General features: G+C 43.0%; 3 protein-coding genes across 46 annotated transcripts in view; 2 read left to right on the top strand and 1 right to left on the bottom strand.

Moving 5' to 3' along the window:
• The window catches only part of LOC135235493 (NACHT, LRR and PYD domains-containing protein 12-like), a 419,768-nt gene that overhangs the window by 46,541 nt on the left and 353,648 nt on the right, over positions 1-19,579 (bottom strand). The gene's annotated exons all lie outside the window — the stretch shown is intronic.
• Positions 1-19,579, top strand: part of LOC135235498 (cytochrome P450 2M1-like) — a 340,188-nt gene that overhangs the window by 62,334 nt on the left and 258,275 nt on the right. The gene's annotated exons all lie outside the window — the stretch shown is intronic.
• On the top strand, positions 13,641-15,663 carry LOC135236660 (echinoderm microtubule-associated protein-like 2; the record flags this gene model as incomplete). The annotated part of the gene is made up of 3 exons (XM_064303146.1): positions 13,641-13,761; positions 13,857-13,993; positions 15,149-15,663. Coding segments are annotated over 3 exons (384 nt in total), but the record flags the coding sequence as incomplete, so codon positions are not given.

Genomic DNA, 19,579 nt, shown 5'->3' with positions numbered 1-19,579 from the left:
CAAAGTGGGTTTGATTCTCTTTCACAGGAGAGGCGTCTGTTTGCCTGCTGTCTGCTGGTCGTCAGTATTTCCGGAAGCTTCTGCAGCAGCTGGTCATACCTCCATCTGAAGCACCCCTGTGCTGGAGCCGTCTCACAGCCTGACAGAACGTGCTGGAGGCCTGCTCTGTGTCCCTGTGCTGGAGGCCTGCTCTGTGTCCCTGTGCTGGAGGCCTACTCTGTGTCCCTGCGCTGGAGCCGTCTCACAGCCTGACAGACCTGCTCTGTATCCCTGTGCTGGAGGCCTGCTCTGTGTCCCTGTGCTGGAGTTGTCTCACAGCCTGACAGACCTGCTCTTTGTCCCTGTGCTGGAGTTGTCTCACAGTCTGACAGAATGTGCCACAGGCCTCGTTTGGGGGCAGCACAGAGTGGACGGTCTCATCCACACCAAACCATTAGCGCAGGTTCTGAGGAGAAGGCAGGGTGTCATAATTGGCCCTGATCAGGAAGCTAAGCCTGGCTTGTGGTATCTTCCACCAGTCTGACCCACTGAGCGATCGGTCCTCCTCACATTCCCATGCTGTCCATCCTCCCAGACCACCTTAGAAAACTGCTACAACCTGCTACCTCTCCTGCGCCATCCATGGTGGGATGACCCAGAGTCTTCTGTGCCCCTCTGTTTCTCTACTGGCGGGTTGTGCATCTCTGTTTCCCTGCTGGGGGGTTGTGCCTCTCTATTTTGCTGCTGGGGTGGTTGTGCCCCTCTGTTTCCTTGCTGGGGGGTTGTGCCCCTCTGTTTTGCTGCTGGGGGGTTGTGTCCCTCTGTTTTGCTGCTGGGGGGGTTGTGCCCCTCTGTTTCCCTGCTGGGGGGTTGTATCCCTCTGTTTCCCTGCTGGGGGGTTCTCTTGTGGCTTACAGGTGCAGAAGCAGCAGTAAACAGCTTCATTACTGGATTGCTAACCGCTGACTGGGGAATATAAGACTGTTTGCTGATGGTTTCTCTCTTTTCTCTTTGCCACCTCGTCACTGATCTCGTTGTGCTCACACCTGCACACATTCACACTGCAATTCCATTACACTTCACAACTCATATGTACTGCCTATGTCAGACATATATCAGGTCTTTTGTTTATAATAAATTGGTGGTATCTTGTACTCGTGTTGTCTCCATTTTGTATGAATTATGGCCGATCATTTGTTACAGAGGCCTGAAGGAGAGCAGCCTACTCACAAGGGCACCGGTCATACACCTTCCACCTCCAGTCCCAAAATAACTCCTCTATTGGCTTTAGGAAAGGGGAGTGGGAGAAGCATCAATCTGAACTCTGGGGATCTGCTGCAGACCAGAGCATTGTGGTACTGACATTGGCCCAAACATCGTCTGAGCATTTGGCTCAGCTCCTCAAAATGGCAGCATGTGTTGTTATGTTTGCTCCGCACTCTCCCGGCGCATCGCCCGTAGCTCTCCGCCCAATCAGGTTCTGGCCACGGCACTGATGTTTGCCAAGGCTGAACCTGCTTCATCAACATAAAGGATCTCATGTTGCTTAGCTCCGGCATTGATCACCATCAATCTCCAAAATAAAGGCACAAGAGCTTTACTGAGACAGTAGAAACAGACACCAATGCTTGGGTTTTAATGTATAAATTATATAAAATGCATATTTTAATTACTAGTTAAATATACATTATTGACTGTAGCCTTACAATAAGCCTAGTCTATAATTTATTTTACAAGTGTCTCGGTATGCTGCGACACTGAGACATCCTACCCTCGCATCTACGATGCCATTTGTTCACCTTAAAAGGGAGTGAAAGCCCAGGTATATTTATAAATCAATGACATACTATGTTTTACAGCATATTCACCAATTTATCCACCCAGATATAATTTCTGATTAACAATGTTGTACATTTTAAGCTCTCATAAAATGCCAAACGTACAGATTCTGATGCAGTCAGCTGAAAGGAACTTGGCTTACAAAGGAGATGGTACAGTAGAATGGGCACATCCAATTTGTTCAGGTGCAGGGCATAAACAATATATAGAGTAAAAAAAAAGTCTGGCGTTTGAACAGACTAGGCAGAATTTGTGTCATTTCAAACAGATTGGAATATGGGTTTAACATCAGCATGCCTTTGGAGCTGAGACGTGCAAGTGAATACGTTTAACATGGTCGGTGAAAATAGCGGTGATATGTGTTATTCAACCAATCATTTAACCAGAAACAATTACACCCTAGACATTTGACATGTAAACAGTAAAAATAACACATACAAATGCAACATTACAAACTTGCACTAGCAGGCCTTATCTGATAAAAAAAAAATAATCACGTTATCAGAACAGACAGAAAAGACATTGCCACACGAATACCTGACACAAACGCTATTTTCTCCCATGTGGAATAAGCCGGCATTTTGGAAAAACCGAGTTGTGCGGTCTCTAATAAAAATGATTAACATGGCTTACAGGCTCATCACGTAACTGAAATAATATAAAATGACACCAACACAACAATCCTGTAATGTAATTACAGTATCTCATTTTGCAGTAAATTACTGACTTATCAATGTTCAGTCCAAAAACTCGCATTGGCATTTTAAATTTGGCCTTACAATCCTCCCAGCTTCTTCCATTGTTATGCCTGGATTTATGACATGATCAATCACTGTAGCTCTAAATTTATTCAATACAGCAGCATTTCTGCTACCTGTTTGACCACAACCTCAGCCTCAGCCACGACCCGTCCATCAGTACCAACTGCATTGGGCTGCTCCATGTTGTCAGACACTGCTGAATGTAGTGCTGTAAAACTGCCTTTTATGTTGGGATTACCAATCGTGCTGCAATGCGACTCACCTGGGCAATGTTGCTGGACGAGACAGGATTGCAAACATGTTGCCTTTATTTTACAATCTGCATGTCTATCAATAATAATTTTGAAGTCTTAATATGAGGTGACTGTATTGTGAAAACTGAGTGTGATTTAGAGTTTTGTACTTTGTGTGTAGGTACAGCAATTTGTGCCTTAAGGTAAGAATTTTGCCGGTTGTTGGTTTAGTTCATTGTATTGAGTCAAAGCAGTCATAACATACTGTAATGCATTTGCAGATATTAGAAATGCATATGAAAAAATGAGGAAAAACTGTAGGGTCTCAGGAACAGCTCAGAGACTGGATGTCATGCAAACCACACTTCTGCCTTGATTTTGGCTTAGTGGTTTAATCCATTCAACTGATGTGCAGCAGATACAGGTTAAAACCTGCAGGAAAACCATTTCTTTGAGAGTTAAGAAACATAACTGCTCAATAGGCAAGCAGTGACTTGTATGATAAATGTATTGAGTTGTGGTTACACTACAGTAACAGAAGCAAGCATTCATCAGACACTACACAACTTTCCTTATAATGGATTTTATTTCCATAACTGTAGATTAATTTCATTGCTTCATCTGTGTAGATTTCAGCCCCATTCTGATCTATTCACATTGAGCCCAAATGAAATAAGTATGACTGTGTCACAGGAGTTCAATACATCATACAATAATAAATCAGCAAAGCATTTGATATTTTTATAATTCAGATTACTGAAGATTGTCTAAAAATACAGAAAATTGCAGCAACAGGTTCAAACAAAACAACCATGACAAAATAAATAAGGAAAATCAACCCATCATTGTTTACAGTAATGAAAGGAAATAAGTACACTGCAGTGACCATTTTGCATTCTCCTTATCAGCTGCATTTGCCCACAGAAATTTGCACATTAGAACTCAAATGAAAGCATGAAAATGAATGAAAGCAACTGTAAAAACTAGTAAAATGCACATTTAAGTGGAGGAGTTTTCCACTGGCTTCTTTTATAAAAAGATGCAGATACAGGAGACAGAATTATTTCTTCAGAAACATTTTACCCTGCCATCTTTTGCCATTATTACACTCAATGTTATATTAATGTTTTAATAATAAAAAGTTCATAAACACACCTTAATAAAAAATATAATCATATTTAGATAGGATGTTTCCTGTGAACCTGCTAAAAGATCATACTCTTATGTACAGGGTTTAAGCTGTACTGAGGTTAATATTGGGCATAGCTGAAATTGCACTGGTAAGGCATTGGTCAAGGAAGGTTGCAAAGTGTGTCGACGTGTGTGTGTGTGTTTGATTGGGTGAGAGTGTGTTTGTGTGTGTGTATTTCTGAATGTGTGTGTGTGCATATGTTTGTGGGAGTGACTGCGGATGTGAGTATGTGTGTGCAAGTGCATGTGTATGTGTGCGTGCATGTGTGTGAGTATGTGTGTGCACGCATGTATGTGTGTATGTCTGTGTGTGTCCACACGGGTGCATGTGTGTATGGGTAAGATAATTTGTTTGTGTGTGTTTATATGTGTGTGTGTGTGTGTGTGTGTGTGTGCATTTGTGAATGAATGTGTGCATCTGTTTGAGTGAATTACTGTGGATGTGAGAGTGTGTGTGCAATTGAGAATGAGTGTATGTATGTGTATGTGTGTGGGTGTGTGAGAGTGCCTTTGGTAATGTGTGTGTGTGTGGGTATGAGAATGTTTGTCTATTTATACATGTGTGTGCATGCGTAAGGAAATGAGAATGTGTGTGTGTGTGTGTGTGTGTGCTGTGGCGCCCCGAGGCCCTATCGGTGCTCCACAAGAGAGCACGAGAAGCACCAGGGCGGCCGGGCCTCCCGCCACCGGCGACTGCTGGGACAAGTGGTGAGTGGACATTACCTCCCGTCTGAAATATTGGAAGGTTTCAGGACCAGGGACAGCAAGCTGCAGACCAGGTGAGCTCCAAGGATCAGCACCAAGGACAGGGCTGCAGCAGAGTGCAGGTATGTGGAATTTTCCACTCTGCTGCAGCACACCTGAGACTGCTCAGCTGATTGCCTCACCGAAGGTATAAGGAGCAGCACAGAGGAGTGAGGGCTGCGCGGGACTAGGGAGAGCAAGTGCGCCTGGCGGCGCTCCTCATCGGTTCATTGGGCGGTAAGCGGCTGTGAGCCAACAAGGGAAAAAGAAAGAGGAATTGTAGGATTGCAACGTTCAACCTTTTTGCGGAAGGGAGGAAGGAGTGGAGACCGACCTGGAGCGGGCTGGCCAGTGCCCGAGCTCACGCACCTAACCACTGTTCACTTTGTCTTCCCAGGAGGATTGTACTCACCCTGGGGAGGAAGACTGATACCCCGACCGGGAAGAAGTTTCTGTTCTTTTTTTGCTTCCCCTTCCCTTTCCCCCTACAATTAATACAATTAAATGAATTTTCTGTTAACTGATCCTGAGACTCACTGCACTGGTTCTTATATTGCTGTGGCAACTGCAACTGTGGGTGGTGAGGAAGGCCACAGTGCGTACGTGCATGAGTTTGTGTGTTTGTGTGAATGTGTGTGTGACTGTGGACGCGAGTGCGTGTGCATAGGTGTGCATCAGTGTGTGTGTGCATGGGTAAGAGAATATGTGTGTGTTTATACGTGTGTGCATGCCTATGGGAATGAGTGTGTGTGTTGACACGTGTTTGTCTCTCACACACACACACACACACACACACACACACACTCACATCCACAGTCACACACACTTTCACACAAATGCATGCACTCACACACAAACTCATGCACGCACACACACGTACATGCGTGCAGAGAGAGTGTGTGTGTGTGTGAGTGACTGAGTATGAGAGAGAGAGAGAGAGTGTGTGTGTGTGTGCATACGGTTATGAGCATGTGTACGGATGCATGCATGTGTGTGAGCACGTGAGAGTGCACTGGTGAATGTGTGTGTTTGTGTGTGCGAGAGATTGTGTGTGTCCATGTGTGTAGGTGTGTGTGTGTGTGTGTGTGAGTGATTGGGTGTGAGAGAGTGTGTATGTGTGTGTGTGTGTATGTGTGTGCACGAGTGTGTGCGTAGGTGTGTGTGCGTGTGCATGAGTGTGAGTGTGAGAGAAAGGGTGTGTGTTAGAGTGTGTGTGTGTGATGGAGTGTATGTGAGAGAGAGTGTGTGTGTGCTCTAAATCCAGCACAGAGGGGTGTGTGTTGAGTGAAGTGTGTGTGGAATCTGTGCAGGAGGGTCAGTGTGTCAGAATGAGAGATGCTGTAGAAGGACAGAGTGCCAGCCGGACGGTCCACACACACTCCTCCTACCCTGTACACACACACTCCTCTACCATCATCACACACTCCTGCTCTGCGGTAGGGGGAGGAGAGGGCAGGTATGTGTGTTTTGTTATTATTGTGACAGGCAGAATAACTGAGTTTATCAGGGTCACTGTGTTTAAAGCACTTCAGACTCCAAACACACAGTCAGAACCCCATCCTTTCCTGCTGATTCCTTTATATGTCACTGCTATAAAAACCTGTCCCCTCTCAGACACACTGAACACAGCCTCCCGGTAACAGCGCTTACACACACACACTTTCTGCACACAACCTGGCCTCTCTCTCCCAAGTGTGTCACCTTCTCGTTCCCCTTAGACAGAGACAGCTCTCTGTTCGCTGTGTTTGGATCCAGTGTGTGCTGACAGCCGTCTGCACACCAGAGACATTAATGAGATTAATTATCATTATTAATATTCACCTCATTATGTGTGAGAGAGAAAGGAGAGAGAGCATATGCTTAGAGAGTGGCTGCTTAAAGAACGAGCTCTTAAAAATATCAAACAAATACAGTGTTTAGATGTGAAACAAAATACATATAATCGATAAAAAGCAGAATTAAAGAAAAGAAGAAGAACACAGAAGGAGGGAATACAATAAAAAACAAAAGAAGAAAAGGAAATAAATTAAATACGGACATAACAAGGGAAGGCACAAAGCTAGAAGAAAGCTAGGAGCAAAGCTAAGCTATAAGCTAAAGTTAAAGGAAATAAAAGGCAAAGGTAAGCCTTGGGAGAAACTGTATACATTAGTCATAAATTAGAACATTTGGGTAAATATATACATATTTTCTTTAATTAAAGTAATAATATAGTATTTAATACAGTAAAAAGAAAAAATCTGATCTGATAGCATTAGCATAGCTCAATAGCTCAACCCAAGGCTAGAAGGAGTGGCAGTTAAAGCTGTTGAAAAGTATCAATTTTCTGAGCTGTTACCATGGTAACCAAGCACGCTGCTGTGGAGATTCCGTACCCTCCTAAGCTGAGAAGTGCAAAGGCTAAGAAGAAACATAAACTAACGGTTATGAGAAACAACCCCGAAACCCTATATGTGGACTTTGCTGAAAAGGCAAACAATAAGGTTAAAAACAATTTAATTTTTTTCACAAATAACATCAAGGCCTGGCACAGTGTAAGCACTACCCTCATATTCAGAAGGGAGGGATAGGAAAGGGGAGCAAAATAACAGTTTGTGAAGACGAACATTTGGACAGTATAGTGCTAAATGTGAACATTTACACAAATGGGACTGTTCTCATACAAAGTGCTACTGAGGCAACCAGCTTACGCTGCCCCACATGAATCCCCCTATTATAATGAGGAATTCTTCAACGCTCTGCATACAGAAATATGCCATTTCCAGGCCCAGGGAAATGTGGTACTGTGTGGCGACCTTAACGCGAGAACAGGAACAGAACTCGACTGTATTGATCCCCAAGGAAACAATCATGTATTTGGAACATTGTACATTATACCAACCACTACAAAAAGAAATAATCCGGACAATATAATAAATAAGAATGGTAGGGAGTTAGTGCATCTCTGTCAAGCCTTAGGCCTGTACATCCTTAATGGCAGGATCAGAGGGAACTCTTTAGGAAGGTTCACATACTGCTCAGCTCTTGGGACTAGTGTTGTGGACTATGCTGTCACTGATATGGACCCTTCCTTCTTTAGTGCATTCACTGTCAGGCAACAAACCCCCCTTTCAGACCATAATCAAATAAGTGTATTTCTGAAAAGATTTGGACAATCCAGAAACTCAAACACACAGCCCTGTAAGCTGTATAAACTTAATAAATCGTACAGATGGGCTGAAACAAGCACAGATGAATTCACAAAAGCAATGAGATCAGCTGAATTAACTAACTCTATTAACACGTTCATCAATACTCCTTACCAAAATAACAGAGAAGGCTTAAATCTGGCTGTTACTAATATCAATTATATTTTCCAGAAAACAGCAAATAAAGCTAAACTAAAAGTTCATAATAAAAGGAAGCTGAACAAAAATGAAAACTGGTTTGATATTGAATGCAAAAATATTCGAAAAAACCTAAGAAAATTATCAAACCAAAAACATAACCAACCATACAACTCTGATTTACGCCTCAGGTATTGTCAAACTCTTAAAGAATATAAAAACACCCTAAAACAGAAAAAACAAAAATACATAAATAAAACTCTGAATGATATTGAAGAATCAGTTAATCAAAACCAGTTTTGGGATTTGTGGAACAATTTAAGCACAGCAAAGCAACACAAATTAGCCATTAGTGATGGAGCCATTTGGAAACAATATTTTGAAAATCTATACTGTGAAATCAGTCAAAAAACACACCATACTATGATTAATGAACAACTAAACAAATTGGAATCAACCATCAAGGATAATCAAAATCCATTGGATAAACCAATTTCCCACAAAGAACTGATCGAAAAGCTCCAGTCTCTAAAATCAAGAAAATCATGTGGTCTTGATGGAATTAGAAATGAAATGCTCAAAAATAGCACCCCAGAAATGCATGACGCTCTGCTTAAATTGTTCAACCAACTACTGAGTTCAGGATGCTTTCCTGACATTTGGAACCGGGGGCTTATATCCCCAATTTATAAAAGTGGAGACAAATTAGACCCCAATAATTACAGAGGCATTTGTGTAAGCAGTAATCTGGGGAAGGTATTTTGTAGTATCATCAATTCAAGAATTGTAACCTTACTTAACGAACACAATGTCCTGAGTAAAAGTCAAATTGGATTTCTCCCAAATCATCGTACCACCGATCATATTTACACCCTACACACCCTAATAAATAAACACGTCCACAAAACAAAAAATGGAAAAATCTTTGCATGCTTCATTGATTTCAAGAAAGCATTTGAATCGATTTGGCATGACGGATTATACTACAAAATTCTCCAAAGTGGTGTAGGGGGTAAAGTTTATGATATAATTAAATCAATGTACTCAGAAAATAAATGTGGAGTGAAAATTGGCGACCAAAGAACAGAGTTCTTCACACCAAAACAGGGAGTAAGACAGGGCTGTAGTCTGAGTCCAACACTGTTCAATATTTACATCAATGAGTTAGCGGTGCAGTTGGAACAGTCTACAACCCCGGGCCTCCTCCTACATGACACTGAAGTAAAATTCTTACTCTATGCAGATGACCTGGTTCTGCTCTCTCCCACTGAAGAAGGGTTACAGCAGAACCTAGCTCTGGTAGAGGATTTCTGTCAGAACTGGGCACTAACAGTAAACTTAAAAAAGACAAAAATAATGATCTTCCAGAAAAAAGCCAGATGTCAGGAAAACAGGTTCCAGTTTTTTCTAGGCAACACCGCCCTAGATCACACTCTAAATTATACGTACCTTGGTCTGACAATTACAGCATCAGGGAGCTTTAACATGGCAGTGAATGCTTTAAAAGAAAAAGCTCGAAGAGCACTCTATGCTATAAAAAGAAAACTTCAAAAAATTGTTATACCAATTAAAATCTGGTTAAAAATATTTGATAGTGTAATTCAGCCCATTGCACTGTATGGAAGTGAGGTATGGGGTCCACTCAGCCAGCAGAAGTATTCCAAATGGGACAAACATCCAATAGAGACCCTGCATGTAGAATTTTGTAGAAACATCCTACAAGTACAAAGGAAAACACCAAATAATGCATGCAGGGCAGAATTAGGCCATTATCCATTAATGATTCACATCCAAAAAAGAGCATTAAAATTCTGGATGCACCTCAATTCAAGTCCTCAAGACACATTGCAATTTAAGGCAATGAAAGCCCAAGAGCTCAGTCATGAAAAGAGTCCCCTCAGTCAGCTAGTAATGAAGCTGACTAACCCATTAACCCAACTAACACAAATCACAGACCAGCTTCATACCAGCACTGCTTACCAACAAATCAAAGTAAACCAAGTAATGAAACAGACCAAAATCTCTTATCTGGAATATTGGGATAATGTAACCAAAACACAAAACAAACTAGATTGCTATCGGACCCTAAAAAGAGACTACAAATTGGCTGAGTATCTCTTCTCTATCAGAGATACAAAGCAGAGGCAGATCCTGACCAAGTACAGGCTCAGTGACCACGCACTTGCAATTGAAAAAGGCAGACACCGGAATACATGGTTACCAAAAGAACAACGTATATGTGGTCACTGTAAGACAGGAGAGGTGGAAACAGAGATGCACTTTCTCCTACATTGTGAAAAATATTCAGAAATTAGGACACATTATTTCAACAAATTTTCTCTAATTATAAAGGACTTCCTTTCCCAAACAAATGAGGAAAAAATGCAAATCCTGCTAGGAGAAAGGCCAACGGCTCCACTAGCAGCAAAGTACATCTCGGCCTGCCATAATCTGAGGGACACTGGTTGACCACCACAGATATATTTATTTTAATTATTTATTCATTTCTATCTCTTTTTTTAAATTTTTTTTATTTTATTTACATTATTATTATTATTACTATTATAATTAGAATTATTATAATTTTTTAATTATTATTGTTATTGTTGTTGTTGTATAGCCTACTCGCTGTGGCCATTGCCACACTGTTGATTGCATTGTTTGTGTCATTTCCACAATGTTGTTTGTATTTCATGTTTCCTATTCCTGTTTCTATGTGTACACTTTGGCAATACGTACAAGTGTATTTCATGCCAATAAAGCATTTTGAATTTGAATTTGAATTTGAAAGGACTGTCATAGTACCTCTGTGTGTGTGTTTGTGTACATGTGTCTCTCTCTCACACACACACGCGCACACACACGCGTGCGCACACACACACACATGCACGCACGCACAAATTCACAGCTGTGACACTGTGCACCTTGGCAGTTGATATATATGTACCTACGCACATTGTTGGGGAAGCTACTTTGAAAGCATAGCTTTGCAAGCTACCAATTACTTCACACTGGAAGAAGTTGAACTACAGCAAAGCTACCCTAGGGCGAAATCTAGTTTGGTTAACTAAAGCTACTTAGAAAAAGTAGTTCAAACTACTTTGTAAAACAATGATCAAATTGACAATGTGCATGTGTTACGACTCAGGCATCTAGGGGCAGGAGGGAGTACGCAACATATTTATGTGATATAAAATGACTGGGTGGAAAGGTGTTGAGCACGTTTAGTGGAAATAATCAGGACAGACAAGGTTGCAGGTGCTATTAAAGGTGTTATATTATGAGAGTGCAAGTGAAGTGCTACTTACATTTTTACAAGTTTTACACAAAACAAAGACACAACAAGGTCACAAGGCCAAGGGACATGGGTGTAGCCAAAGAAATGAAATAAACAAAACCAAACAGAGCTAGAACAAAAGATAATCTGACTAACTAACTAAACACAACAAAAGACTGCCTATCTAACTACTCTTACAAACAAAACACACGGTTGGCAACCACCCCTTTCCTAATGTGTTAACAAGTTCCTCCTGCGTGTAGCACCAGTGTATAGAGGCCTCTGTCTTACCTGCCCCAGGGCTTGGACCACACACAGACAACCACGCATACATACAAGCAGGGGAACAATTACACACACAGGTCTCTAAATCTCTACACTCACATACATAAACACACAGCAAAAACAAACAGATCAATGAAAGAGAGACAGTGAGCAGCAGCAGCCACTCAGCTTTTATGTTCCAGGGGAGGGACGTGATTGGTGAAGGTGGGACCAGAATAACAATGATTGACAGCAGGGACAGCGAATGGAATGATGAATGGCCCCCCTGCAGCATTACAGAGGGAAAAAACACACACAAGGACATGGAACGTAACAACATGTTATACAAAATTATAACAAAATATAATACAAAAAAGTCACATGCCAGCAAAAAATGGCACTCAATTGAGTTAATTGCAAAAAGTGCCCACTTGTTCACAGGTCATACATAAACCAAAAAAATAAAATTTCCCACTATTCATGGAAAGGTGCAAGGAATGTCAGCTTTGGTTTTGTATACAAAGTCTATCATTCAGACACCTGCCTTCCAGAAACTAAAGTCCAGGTGGGGGTATTGCACCAAGCAGGATTGCTCAGTTAGCCAGGTAACTTCTAAAATAGCATGCAACAACTTCTCTGAACATTTGTTAATAAACAGCAATAATGAATACTTATGACTAATTGACACCTAATATATTCAAGTTCAGTTTTACAAATTCAGATTCAAAACATTAAAAACTATAGCCAAATATTTTTCACAGGTGAGCTGACAATCCAGCTTCCTGGAATACCCGAGACCTAAACCTGTCCTAAACAAAACAATCCCATGGTCCTGTATCGACCGCCCCATATAAATGAATAGAACTTGACATAAATGTGCTAGCATACTGTTAAGTGTCCTGTCTTGTGTATTTGAGGTTAATATGAGAAATTGTGGTCGCTATCGGCACGTCCAGGAATCCCTACATATTCACAGTTGTAACCCAAGTCGCAGGACGCAAAATAGCCGTTAGGAAAGCAGTTTGAATTTAGGAAGCAACGTCTGCGCCATTGGGTTTAGTGGGTCGCGATGAGAAAATTCTGAGCGTGTTGCTTGTCTTAAAGTTGATGTATAAAATAAGGCTGTATTAATATAACTAAATGTATATGTATGAAGTTGGTTCTTCACATTTAGACGGTTTATTATGTGTAGTTTTACAGGACTTCCATTTTAATTGGTACCAATGTCCAGTTCTCTCTAATAAATTACGAAGTATGTCTTTCTCAGTTCAGATGAGGTGAAATATAGAAAAAAGTAGCTGAAGAGTTTTCAACAGTTTGGCATACTCCCTACATCAGTGAAATGTTGTTGTATACTGAGTCTACTGTTATGTACGCTTAGTGTAAAACATCACCACAGGTGTACGGGTTGATTACACAGGAATTTACAATCAGACGCACTTTTTTAAAGTGAGATTATTGATAAGCACTTAACTCATTGAGGTAAATCCAAAAAGTAAATCAATATCTTTAAAATATAAATGGATTTCACTTACAGTGCAATGAAGACATATATAAAGTAATATATATCCATATATCTTAATAATGTATGTAATATTTCTTATATAAGGCTTCCATTCAGTGAAGACGTTTTTTTTCATATAGCCTCATATTTAATGATCTCATGAATGTGGTTTCTGAATTTATTTTTATATGGGCATCATTTTTTTAAAGGCTGACATTAGAGCACAGTCCATTTCTGTTTCAGTCCATATTTTCAGTGTATACCCTTTATGCACGGTGGGTAAAATGCACCTCTTCATGGGACGTGTAGTCTTTTTTTATGTTCATTTATTAGTCTTGCAAATAGATATATCACATTTCAAAAACAAATGACTTCAGTTTTCTACATACATCAGTCTATATCTGTACACATTCATATCATGAATAAACAAGATGTTAATATTGTGTTATTTCTCACAGTCCCAATTGCAAAAGAATGTAGCAGTTGAAATAGTTAAAGGGGATAACACAGCCTCATTAATGCTTGACTTTGTTTCTGCTTAATTTTACTTCACAGGGCCACTCCAGTTTTGTGACCCACTTGGACTGGTCCGCCGACAGCCAGTACATCGTCACCAACTCAGGAGACTACGAGATCTTATTCTGTGAGCCTTTTTCTTAGAGAGTCGCAGTCTGGTCAGAGAGCCGGTCACAGTCCACACACTGCTGCTCACGCCCCCGTTCTTTCCCCGCTCCACAGGGGAAGCCGCGAGTGGCAAACACCTGACCAGTGCAGACACTGTGCGGAACCTGGAGTGGGCCACCTCCACCTGCGTGCTGAGCTTTAGTGTGTTCGGTGAGTGGGTGCTCACCCCTGGGGCTGCTTTAGTGTGTTCGGTGAGTGGGTGTTCACCCCTGGGGCTGCTTTAGTGTGTTCGGTGAGTGGGTGCTCACCCCCCTGGGGCTGCTTTAGTGTGTTCGGTGAGTGGGTGCTCACCCCTGGGGCTGCTTTAGTGTGTTCGGTGAGTGGGTGCTCACCCCTGGGGCTGCTTTAGTGTGTTCGGTGAGTGTCAGTTCAGGTTTAGTTCTGTCAGTTGAAAAGGGGGGCATTGGTGGAAATTGAGGAAAAAAGTAAATTACCCAAGCGTGTCAGGAAGCATTTTTAATGTGTGGAACAACCTGCCAGGTCATGTAGTAGAGGCACAGACCCTCAGGGGTCTGTGTGCAGGTCTGATACAGCATTTGATAATTTAGTTTGTGACTGGTTAGCGCTAGATACTCTCTCATTTGTAGGTAAATGGTATAGATGAGCTGAATGGTCTGTTCTCATCATGATGTGTTGTTATGTTTTTGTTTGTCGGCTCTGCCAATGTCTGAGGCAGTATCGCGCCGTGTGCAGGTCACATGAGCCAGGTCGGGCTCTCACGACTTGTGCAAAGTGCGCTTGTTCCCAACCCTGCTCACGCCAAGGGTGGAAAGCCTATTCCCCAAATCCCATGCATACAGCTGTGGAGCCACATCGTACCCAAATCCACAATCACATTACAGCTGTGCTTCCCAACATTCGTACCCAAATCCACAATCACATTACAGCTGTGCTTCCCAACATTCATACCCAAATCCACAATCACATTACAGCTGTGACTCAACATTCATACCCAAGACAATCACACACTCTGCTCAACAATCTACCCACCACAATATCCTGCATACGAATTCGCTCCAACATTTGTGTACATGAATGGTCCTATCTGTAAATTTATAAACGCCATTTATTTTGCTGTTAGTGTCAAAACACATAAGCCCTGTGTGGTGTCTAGCATGGTGGCATTTGGTTTGGCAAATTTGGCTGCATGCAGGTGGAGAAGCACTGCTTTAGAATGATCTGGAAAGTGCAGAGAAATTATTTTGGTTATTCAGATGAAAATAAAAGATTTTCCCCCTGCGGATTTGGTTTTTATCTTTTTTTTTTAAAGACTTTTTTCATCTGCTAGTTTTCAGGCTTGTGTTAAACCTGTTGAATCTTTGCCTGTCTTCTTTTCTGTCTCTTAGGCTCCAAGTCATGTTTACAAAGGCCACAGCAGCCATGTGACCAACGTTGCCTTTCTCCATGACGACAGTCACCTGATCTCTACCGGAGGGAAGGACATGAGCATCCTGCAGTGGTCGGTCGTCTAGGGAACTCTGCTGCACCTTCACTGGAGCCTCCTGTCCACTAGAGGGCAGGACTGCTGTGCCTAAAACTGTCTTTACCCTGCTCTCCTACTCCTTGCTGTCTGAGTGTACTGTACTGTACTGTGCTGAGTAGCCACTAGATGGGGCTCTGGCAAAAGAGAAATAGCATGTCAAGAAGAATATTTAAAGCTATTTAAAGAGCTGTAGCTGCTACATGTGCCGTTTGCAGAAGTCTATAGCGATAAAGATATATAACCGAGTGGCTGTTGTATTTTAATATTTAAAGTACTTAATCTTGTTGTGGCACTAAGCACTTGATGCGTAGATAGAAGTATGCTAATGCTAGACTTGGCCTCTTTTGTTTTACTAATAAAGTTTCTACTTGAGTTTGATCGTGTACACTTTGTTTTTGTTGAGAGTAAAACCTTGTGCCTTACTTCCAGTTCTGTTTTACTTTACTTCCAGTTGCCTGCAAAAAGTAGAGAATCCAACTGAACATATCATACATTTTGTGTATTTCTGTGGTGTTATGACTTCATTCAGTCCCAGTGAGGAGGTATTCCTATTACATTACATTACATTACAGGCATTTGGCAGACGCTCTTATCCAGAGCGACGTACAACAAAGTGTATAACCATAACCAGGAACAAGTATGACGAAACCCCTAGAGAGAAGTACCGGTCCAAGTACAGGGAACAACCGCATAGTTCAACTTGGACCCTGATGGTTAAACTGATTAACACTAACAACGAGAATGGCAACAACGTAATCTATGGAAAAATAAAAATAAAAATAAATTAAAATACAAGTAGTCGTTAAGACAGTTGATGCGCCTAAGTCACCTATGAAACAGCTGCCTAGTTACAACCCTAAGTTTAGTCATTTACAGGGGGGAAGGGAGGGATGGGGAGAGGTGCAGCCTGAAGAGGTGGGTCTTCAGTCGTCGTTTGAAATGGGTCACAGTCTCAGCTGTTCTGACCTCCACAGGGAGGTCATTCCACCATCGTGGGGCCAGAACAGACAGGAGACGTGTTCTGGAAGTGCAGGTGCGAAGAGGGGGAGGTGCTAGGCGTCCTGAGGTAGCAGAACGGAGGGATCTGGCTGGCATATAGGGTTTGAATATCTTGTGGAGGTATACTGGGGCTGATCCCTTGACTACCTGGTATGCTAGGACCAATGTTTTAAATTTGATGCAAGCTATAACAGGCAGCCAGTGGAGGGTAGTGAGCAGGGGAGTTACGTGGGAGTGTCTGGGGAGGTTGAAGACCAGACGAGCCGCAGCATTCTGAATGAGCTGCAGGGGTCTGGTGGCAGATGCCGGTAGTCCAGCCAGAAGAGAGTTGCAGTAGTCCAGGCGGGATAGAACCATTGCTTGGACCAGGAGCTGGGTTGAGTAGGTGGTGAGAAAGGGGCGGATTCTGCGGATGTTGTATAGGAAAAATCTGCATGCCCGGGTTACTGCTGCAATGTTGTTGGAGAGGGACAGCCTGTTGTCCATCATCACTCCGAGATTCTTAGCGCAGGGTGATGATGTGTGTCCTAAGGAAATGGAAATGTCGAGGACGGGGAGAGGATAGAGCAGGAATAAAGATTAGCTCCGTCTTTCCCGGGTTGAGCTTCAGGTGGTGATTGTCCATCCAGCTCTGTATGTCCCTCAGGCAAGCGGAGATGCGGGCAGGGACCTGTGTGTCCGATGAGGAGAAGGAGAGAAAGAGTTGCGTGTCGTCGGCATAGGAGTGATAGGACAAGCCATGGGCAGATATTACAGGGCCAAGGGATCTGGTGTACATGGAGAAGAGAAGGGGACCAAGGACTGAGCCCTGGGGAACTCCGGTGGTGAGGGGACGGGGTGGTGATACCTTACCCGCTCAGGCAACCTGGAAGGAACGGTCAGAGAGGTAGGACTCAATCCAGTCAAGGACTGTGCCACGGATCCCTGTTGCTGCCAGGGAGGACAGGAGGGTAGAGTGGTCCACAGTGTCAAATGCAGCGGAGAGGTCTAGAAGAATCAGGACAGAGGAGAGGGAGGCTGCTCGTGCGGCATGGAGTGACTCACTGACCGAGAGGAGTGCAGTCTCGGTCGAGTGGCCAGGCCTGAAGCCAGACTGGTGGGGATCAAGCAGGTTGTTCTCAGAGAAGAAAGCAGAGAGCTGGTTAGATGCAGCACGTTCAAGTGTTTTGGATAGGAAAGGAGGAGAGATACCGGGCGGTAGTTCTGAATGACTGAAGGATCTAGTGTGGGTTTCTTCAGCAGCGGGGTGATGTGGGCCTTCTTGAAGGATGAGGGGAAACATCCAGAAGATAGGGAGGAGTTCACGAGGGAGGCGACAAAAGGGAGGATGTCTGGTGTGATTGCTTGAAGGAGAGATGAGGGGATAGGGTCGAGGGCGCAGGTGGTAGGGCGGTGGGTGAGCAGAAGCTGGGAGACTTCAGTGTCTGAGAGGAGAGAAAATGTGGAGAAACAGAGGGTGGAGGACGCAGAGGGGGCGGAGAACGCAGAGGGGGCTAAGGAGCTGCGGATGTCTGCAATCTTTTTGTCAAAGAATGCTACAAAGTCATCTGCAGTGAAGGAAGACTGGGGTGGAGGAGGTGGCATGCTGAGGAGAGAAGAGAAAATAGAGAAATGATGTGTGATTTAGATACAGAGGATTACTACACTGATTGTGACATGGTCAGGTCTTGGTCATGTTTGTTGGAGGTGTGTTCTCTGAAATGACCTTGTGACCAGCACCATCACCTGCTGCCATTTGCTGTTGACTGTCAACATGACCAGGGCCAAGAAAAGAAAGGATGTGACATCAGTCATCAGCTTCTCTCTCGTTCTCCTCTCATCTGCCATGAAATTGGTTTTGGCCCAATGTATTTGCAGGCAAATACCAATGTATTTTGGAAGGCCGTGGAAAAGGTCAACAGGGAAACCTACAGACCTGCCCTGCCCTTACTTCTGACTTGTTTATTTGGACATATCCCAAAGGCAAGGCACAGTGGGAACATGTGATTAGCAAGATTTTCGGGGTTGGACCCAATCAACAATCAACAGCCTGTCAAAAAACAAATGAAATGTTGCTACTGCATAACACATGCAGCTTGCATTTAGAATGCATTTAATGATTCTGGTAAAGATTTTGTTTGCATTTGGGGGTCTGTTGATCTCCCAAACCCCCCCCCCCCCCTTCCCCAACCACATGGTCTGCAATCACAATGTGAACCCCCACCCCCCACAAACCACAAACCTTAATAATAGATATAATCTTTTAACTTAAAAGGGTCTCCTGGATGACTTTGAGCCTGGGTGGGGGGAGGGGGTCTCTGGATCAGTAAAGGTTGATAACCCCCATGTTAAAGGATGCGGAGTACTCATTTACTGAAATACAGACAGAACTGAAGAAAATATGTCATATTTATCCCCCCCAACCTCCTCCAACCCCCTATAGCTTCTTCAGGAAATTACTTGTGCCTGAGATGAGGGGTAGCTCTTTGGCAAAAAAAAGTAGCTGTTCAAATGTTATTCTCATAGTAAATTAATTTTTATAGATTTAGACTGATAATTTCCCAAATGCTGTATATAAATAGGATGTACTTCGCCATCTTTTATTTTAGTTTTATATTAGTCACTCCCATCCTGTACAGATATATAGCACTGCATGGTCCAAGGCAGGATTGTTTATTTTTTTGCAGAAACACTCTGACGTGGAGAGGAAGGGTTTATTGAACCAATCAGAACCTGAGGATGGTCAGGGTTTATTGAACCAATCAGAACCTGAGGATGGTCAGTGTTTATTGAACCAATCAGAACCTGAGGATGGTCAGTTGCCTGAACTGAGGAAGCCATCCCATCACTTTGAGATAACGTCAGGGAGCCTGAGTCTCAACTTTACGTCTCATTCTGTAGAGAGCTTCTCCTTCACCAGTGTCATTACACCAGGGGTTCATTCCAATCGCTTATTTTATCCATCCTCATCTCGGTCCTCGCGTAACCTGGAAATCAATCAAGTCCGCCATCTTTAAGGACGTTCCAATCCGTTTAATGCTCCTTGGAGGAGCGAGGAGGCTCCTGGAGGATGCTTCAGTGAGGATGCATCTTTTTTGGAGCGTGTCACGTGTAAATGATCTACCTGCGGTCCACCTCTCCACATTTGCCGACTGTACATGGCCTGGCTTCAAACTGATGCTAAGCAAGGACGTTCCATTTGCCTAACACATGCTGCCTCGATTCCTCCCTCCTCGTATCTCATCCTTGCATCTTTTCTTCACGTCCTTCGTTCAGTGGCGCTAGGAAGCAAGGAAAGGACAGGAAGAGTTTCAAG

The sequence above is a fragment of the Anguilla rostrata genome, chromosome 12 (assembly GCF_018555375.3).
Source record: "Anguilla rostrata isolate EN2019 chromosome 12, ASM1855537v3, whole genome shotgun sequence".
Lineage (NCBI taxonomy): Eukaryota > Metazoa > Chordata > Actinopteri > Anguilliformes > Anguillidae > Anguilla > Anguilla rostrata.
Note: the sequence above shows the minus strand (reverse complement) of the source record. Positions and strands in the feature narration are given on the sequence as shown.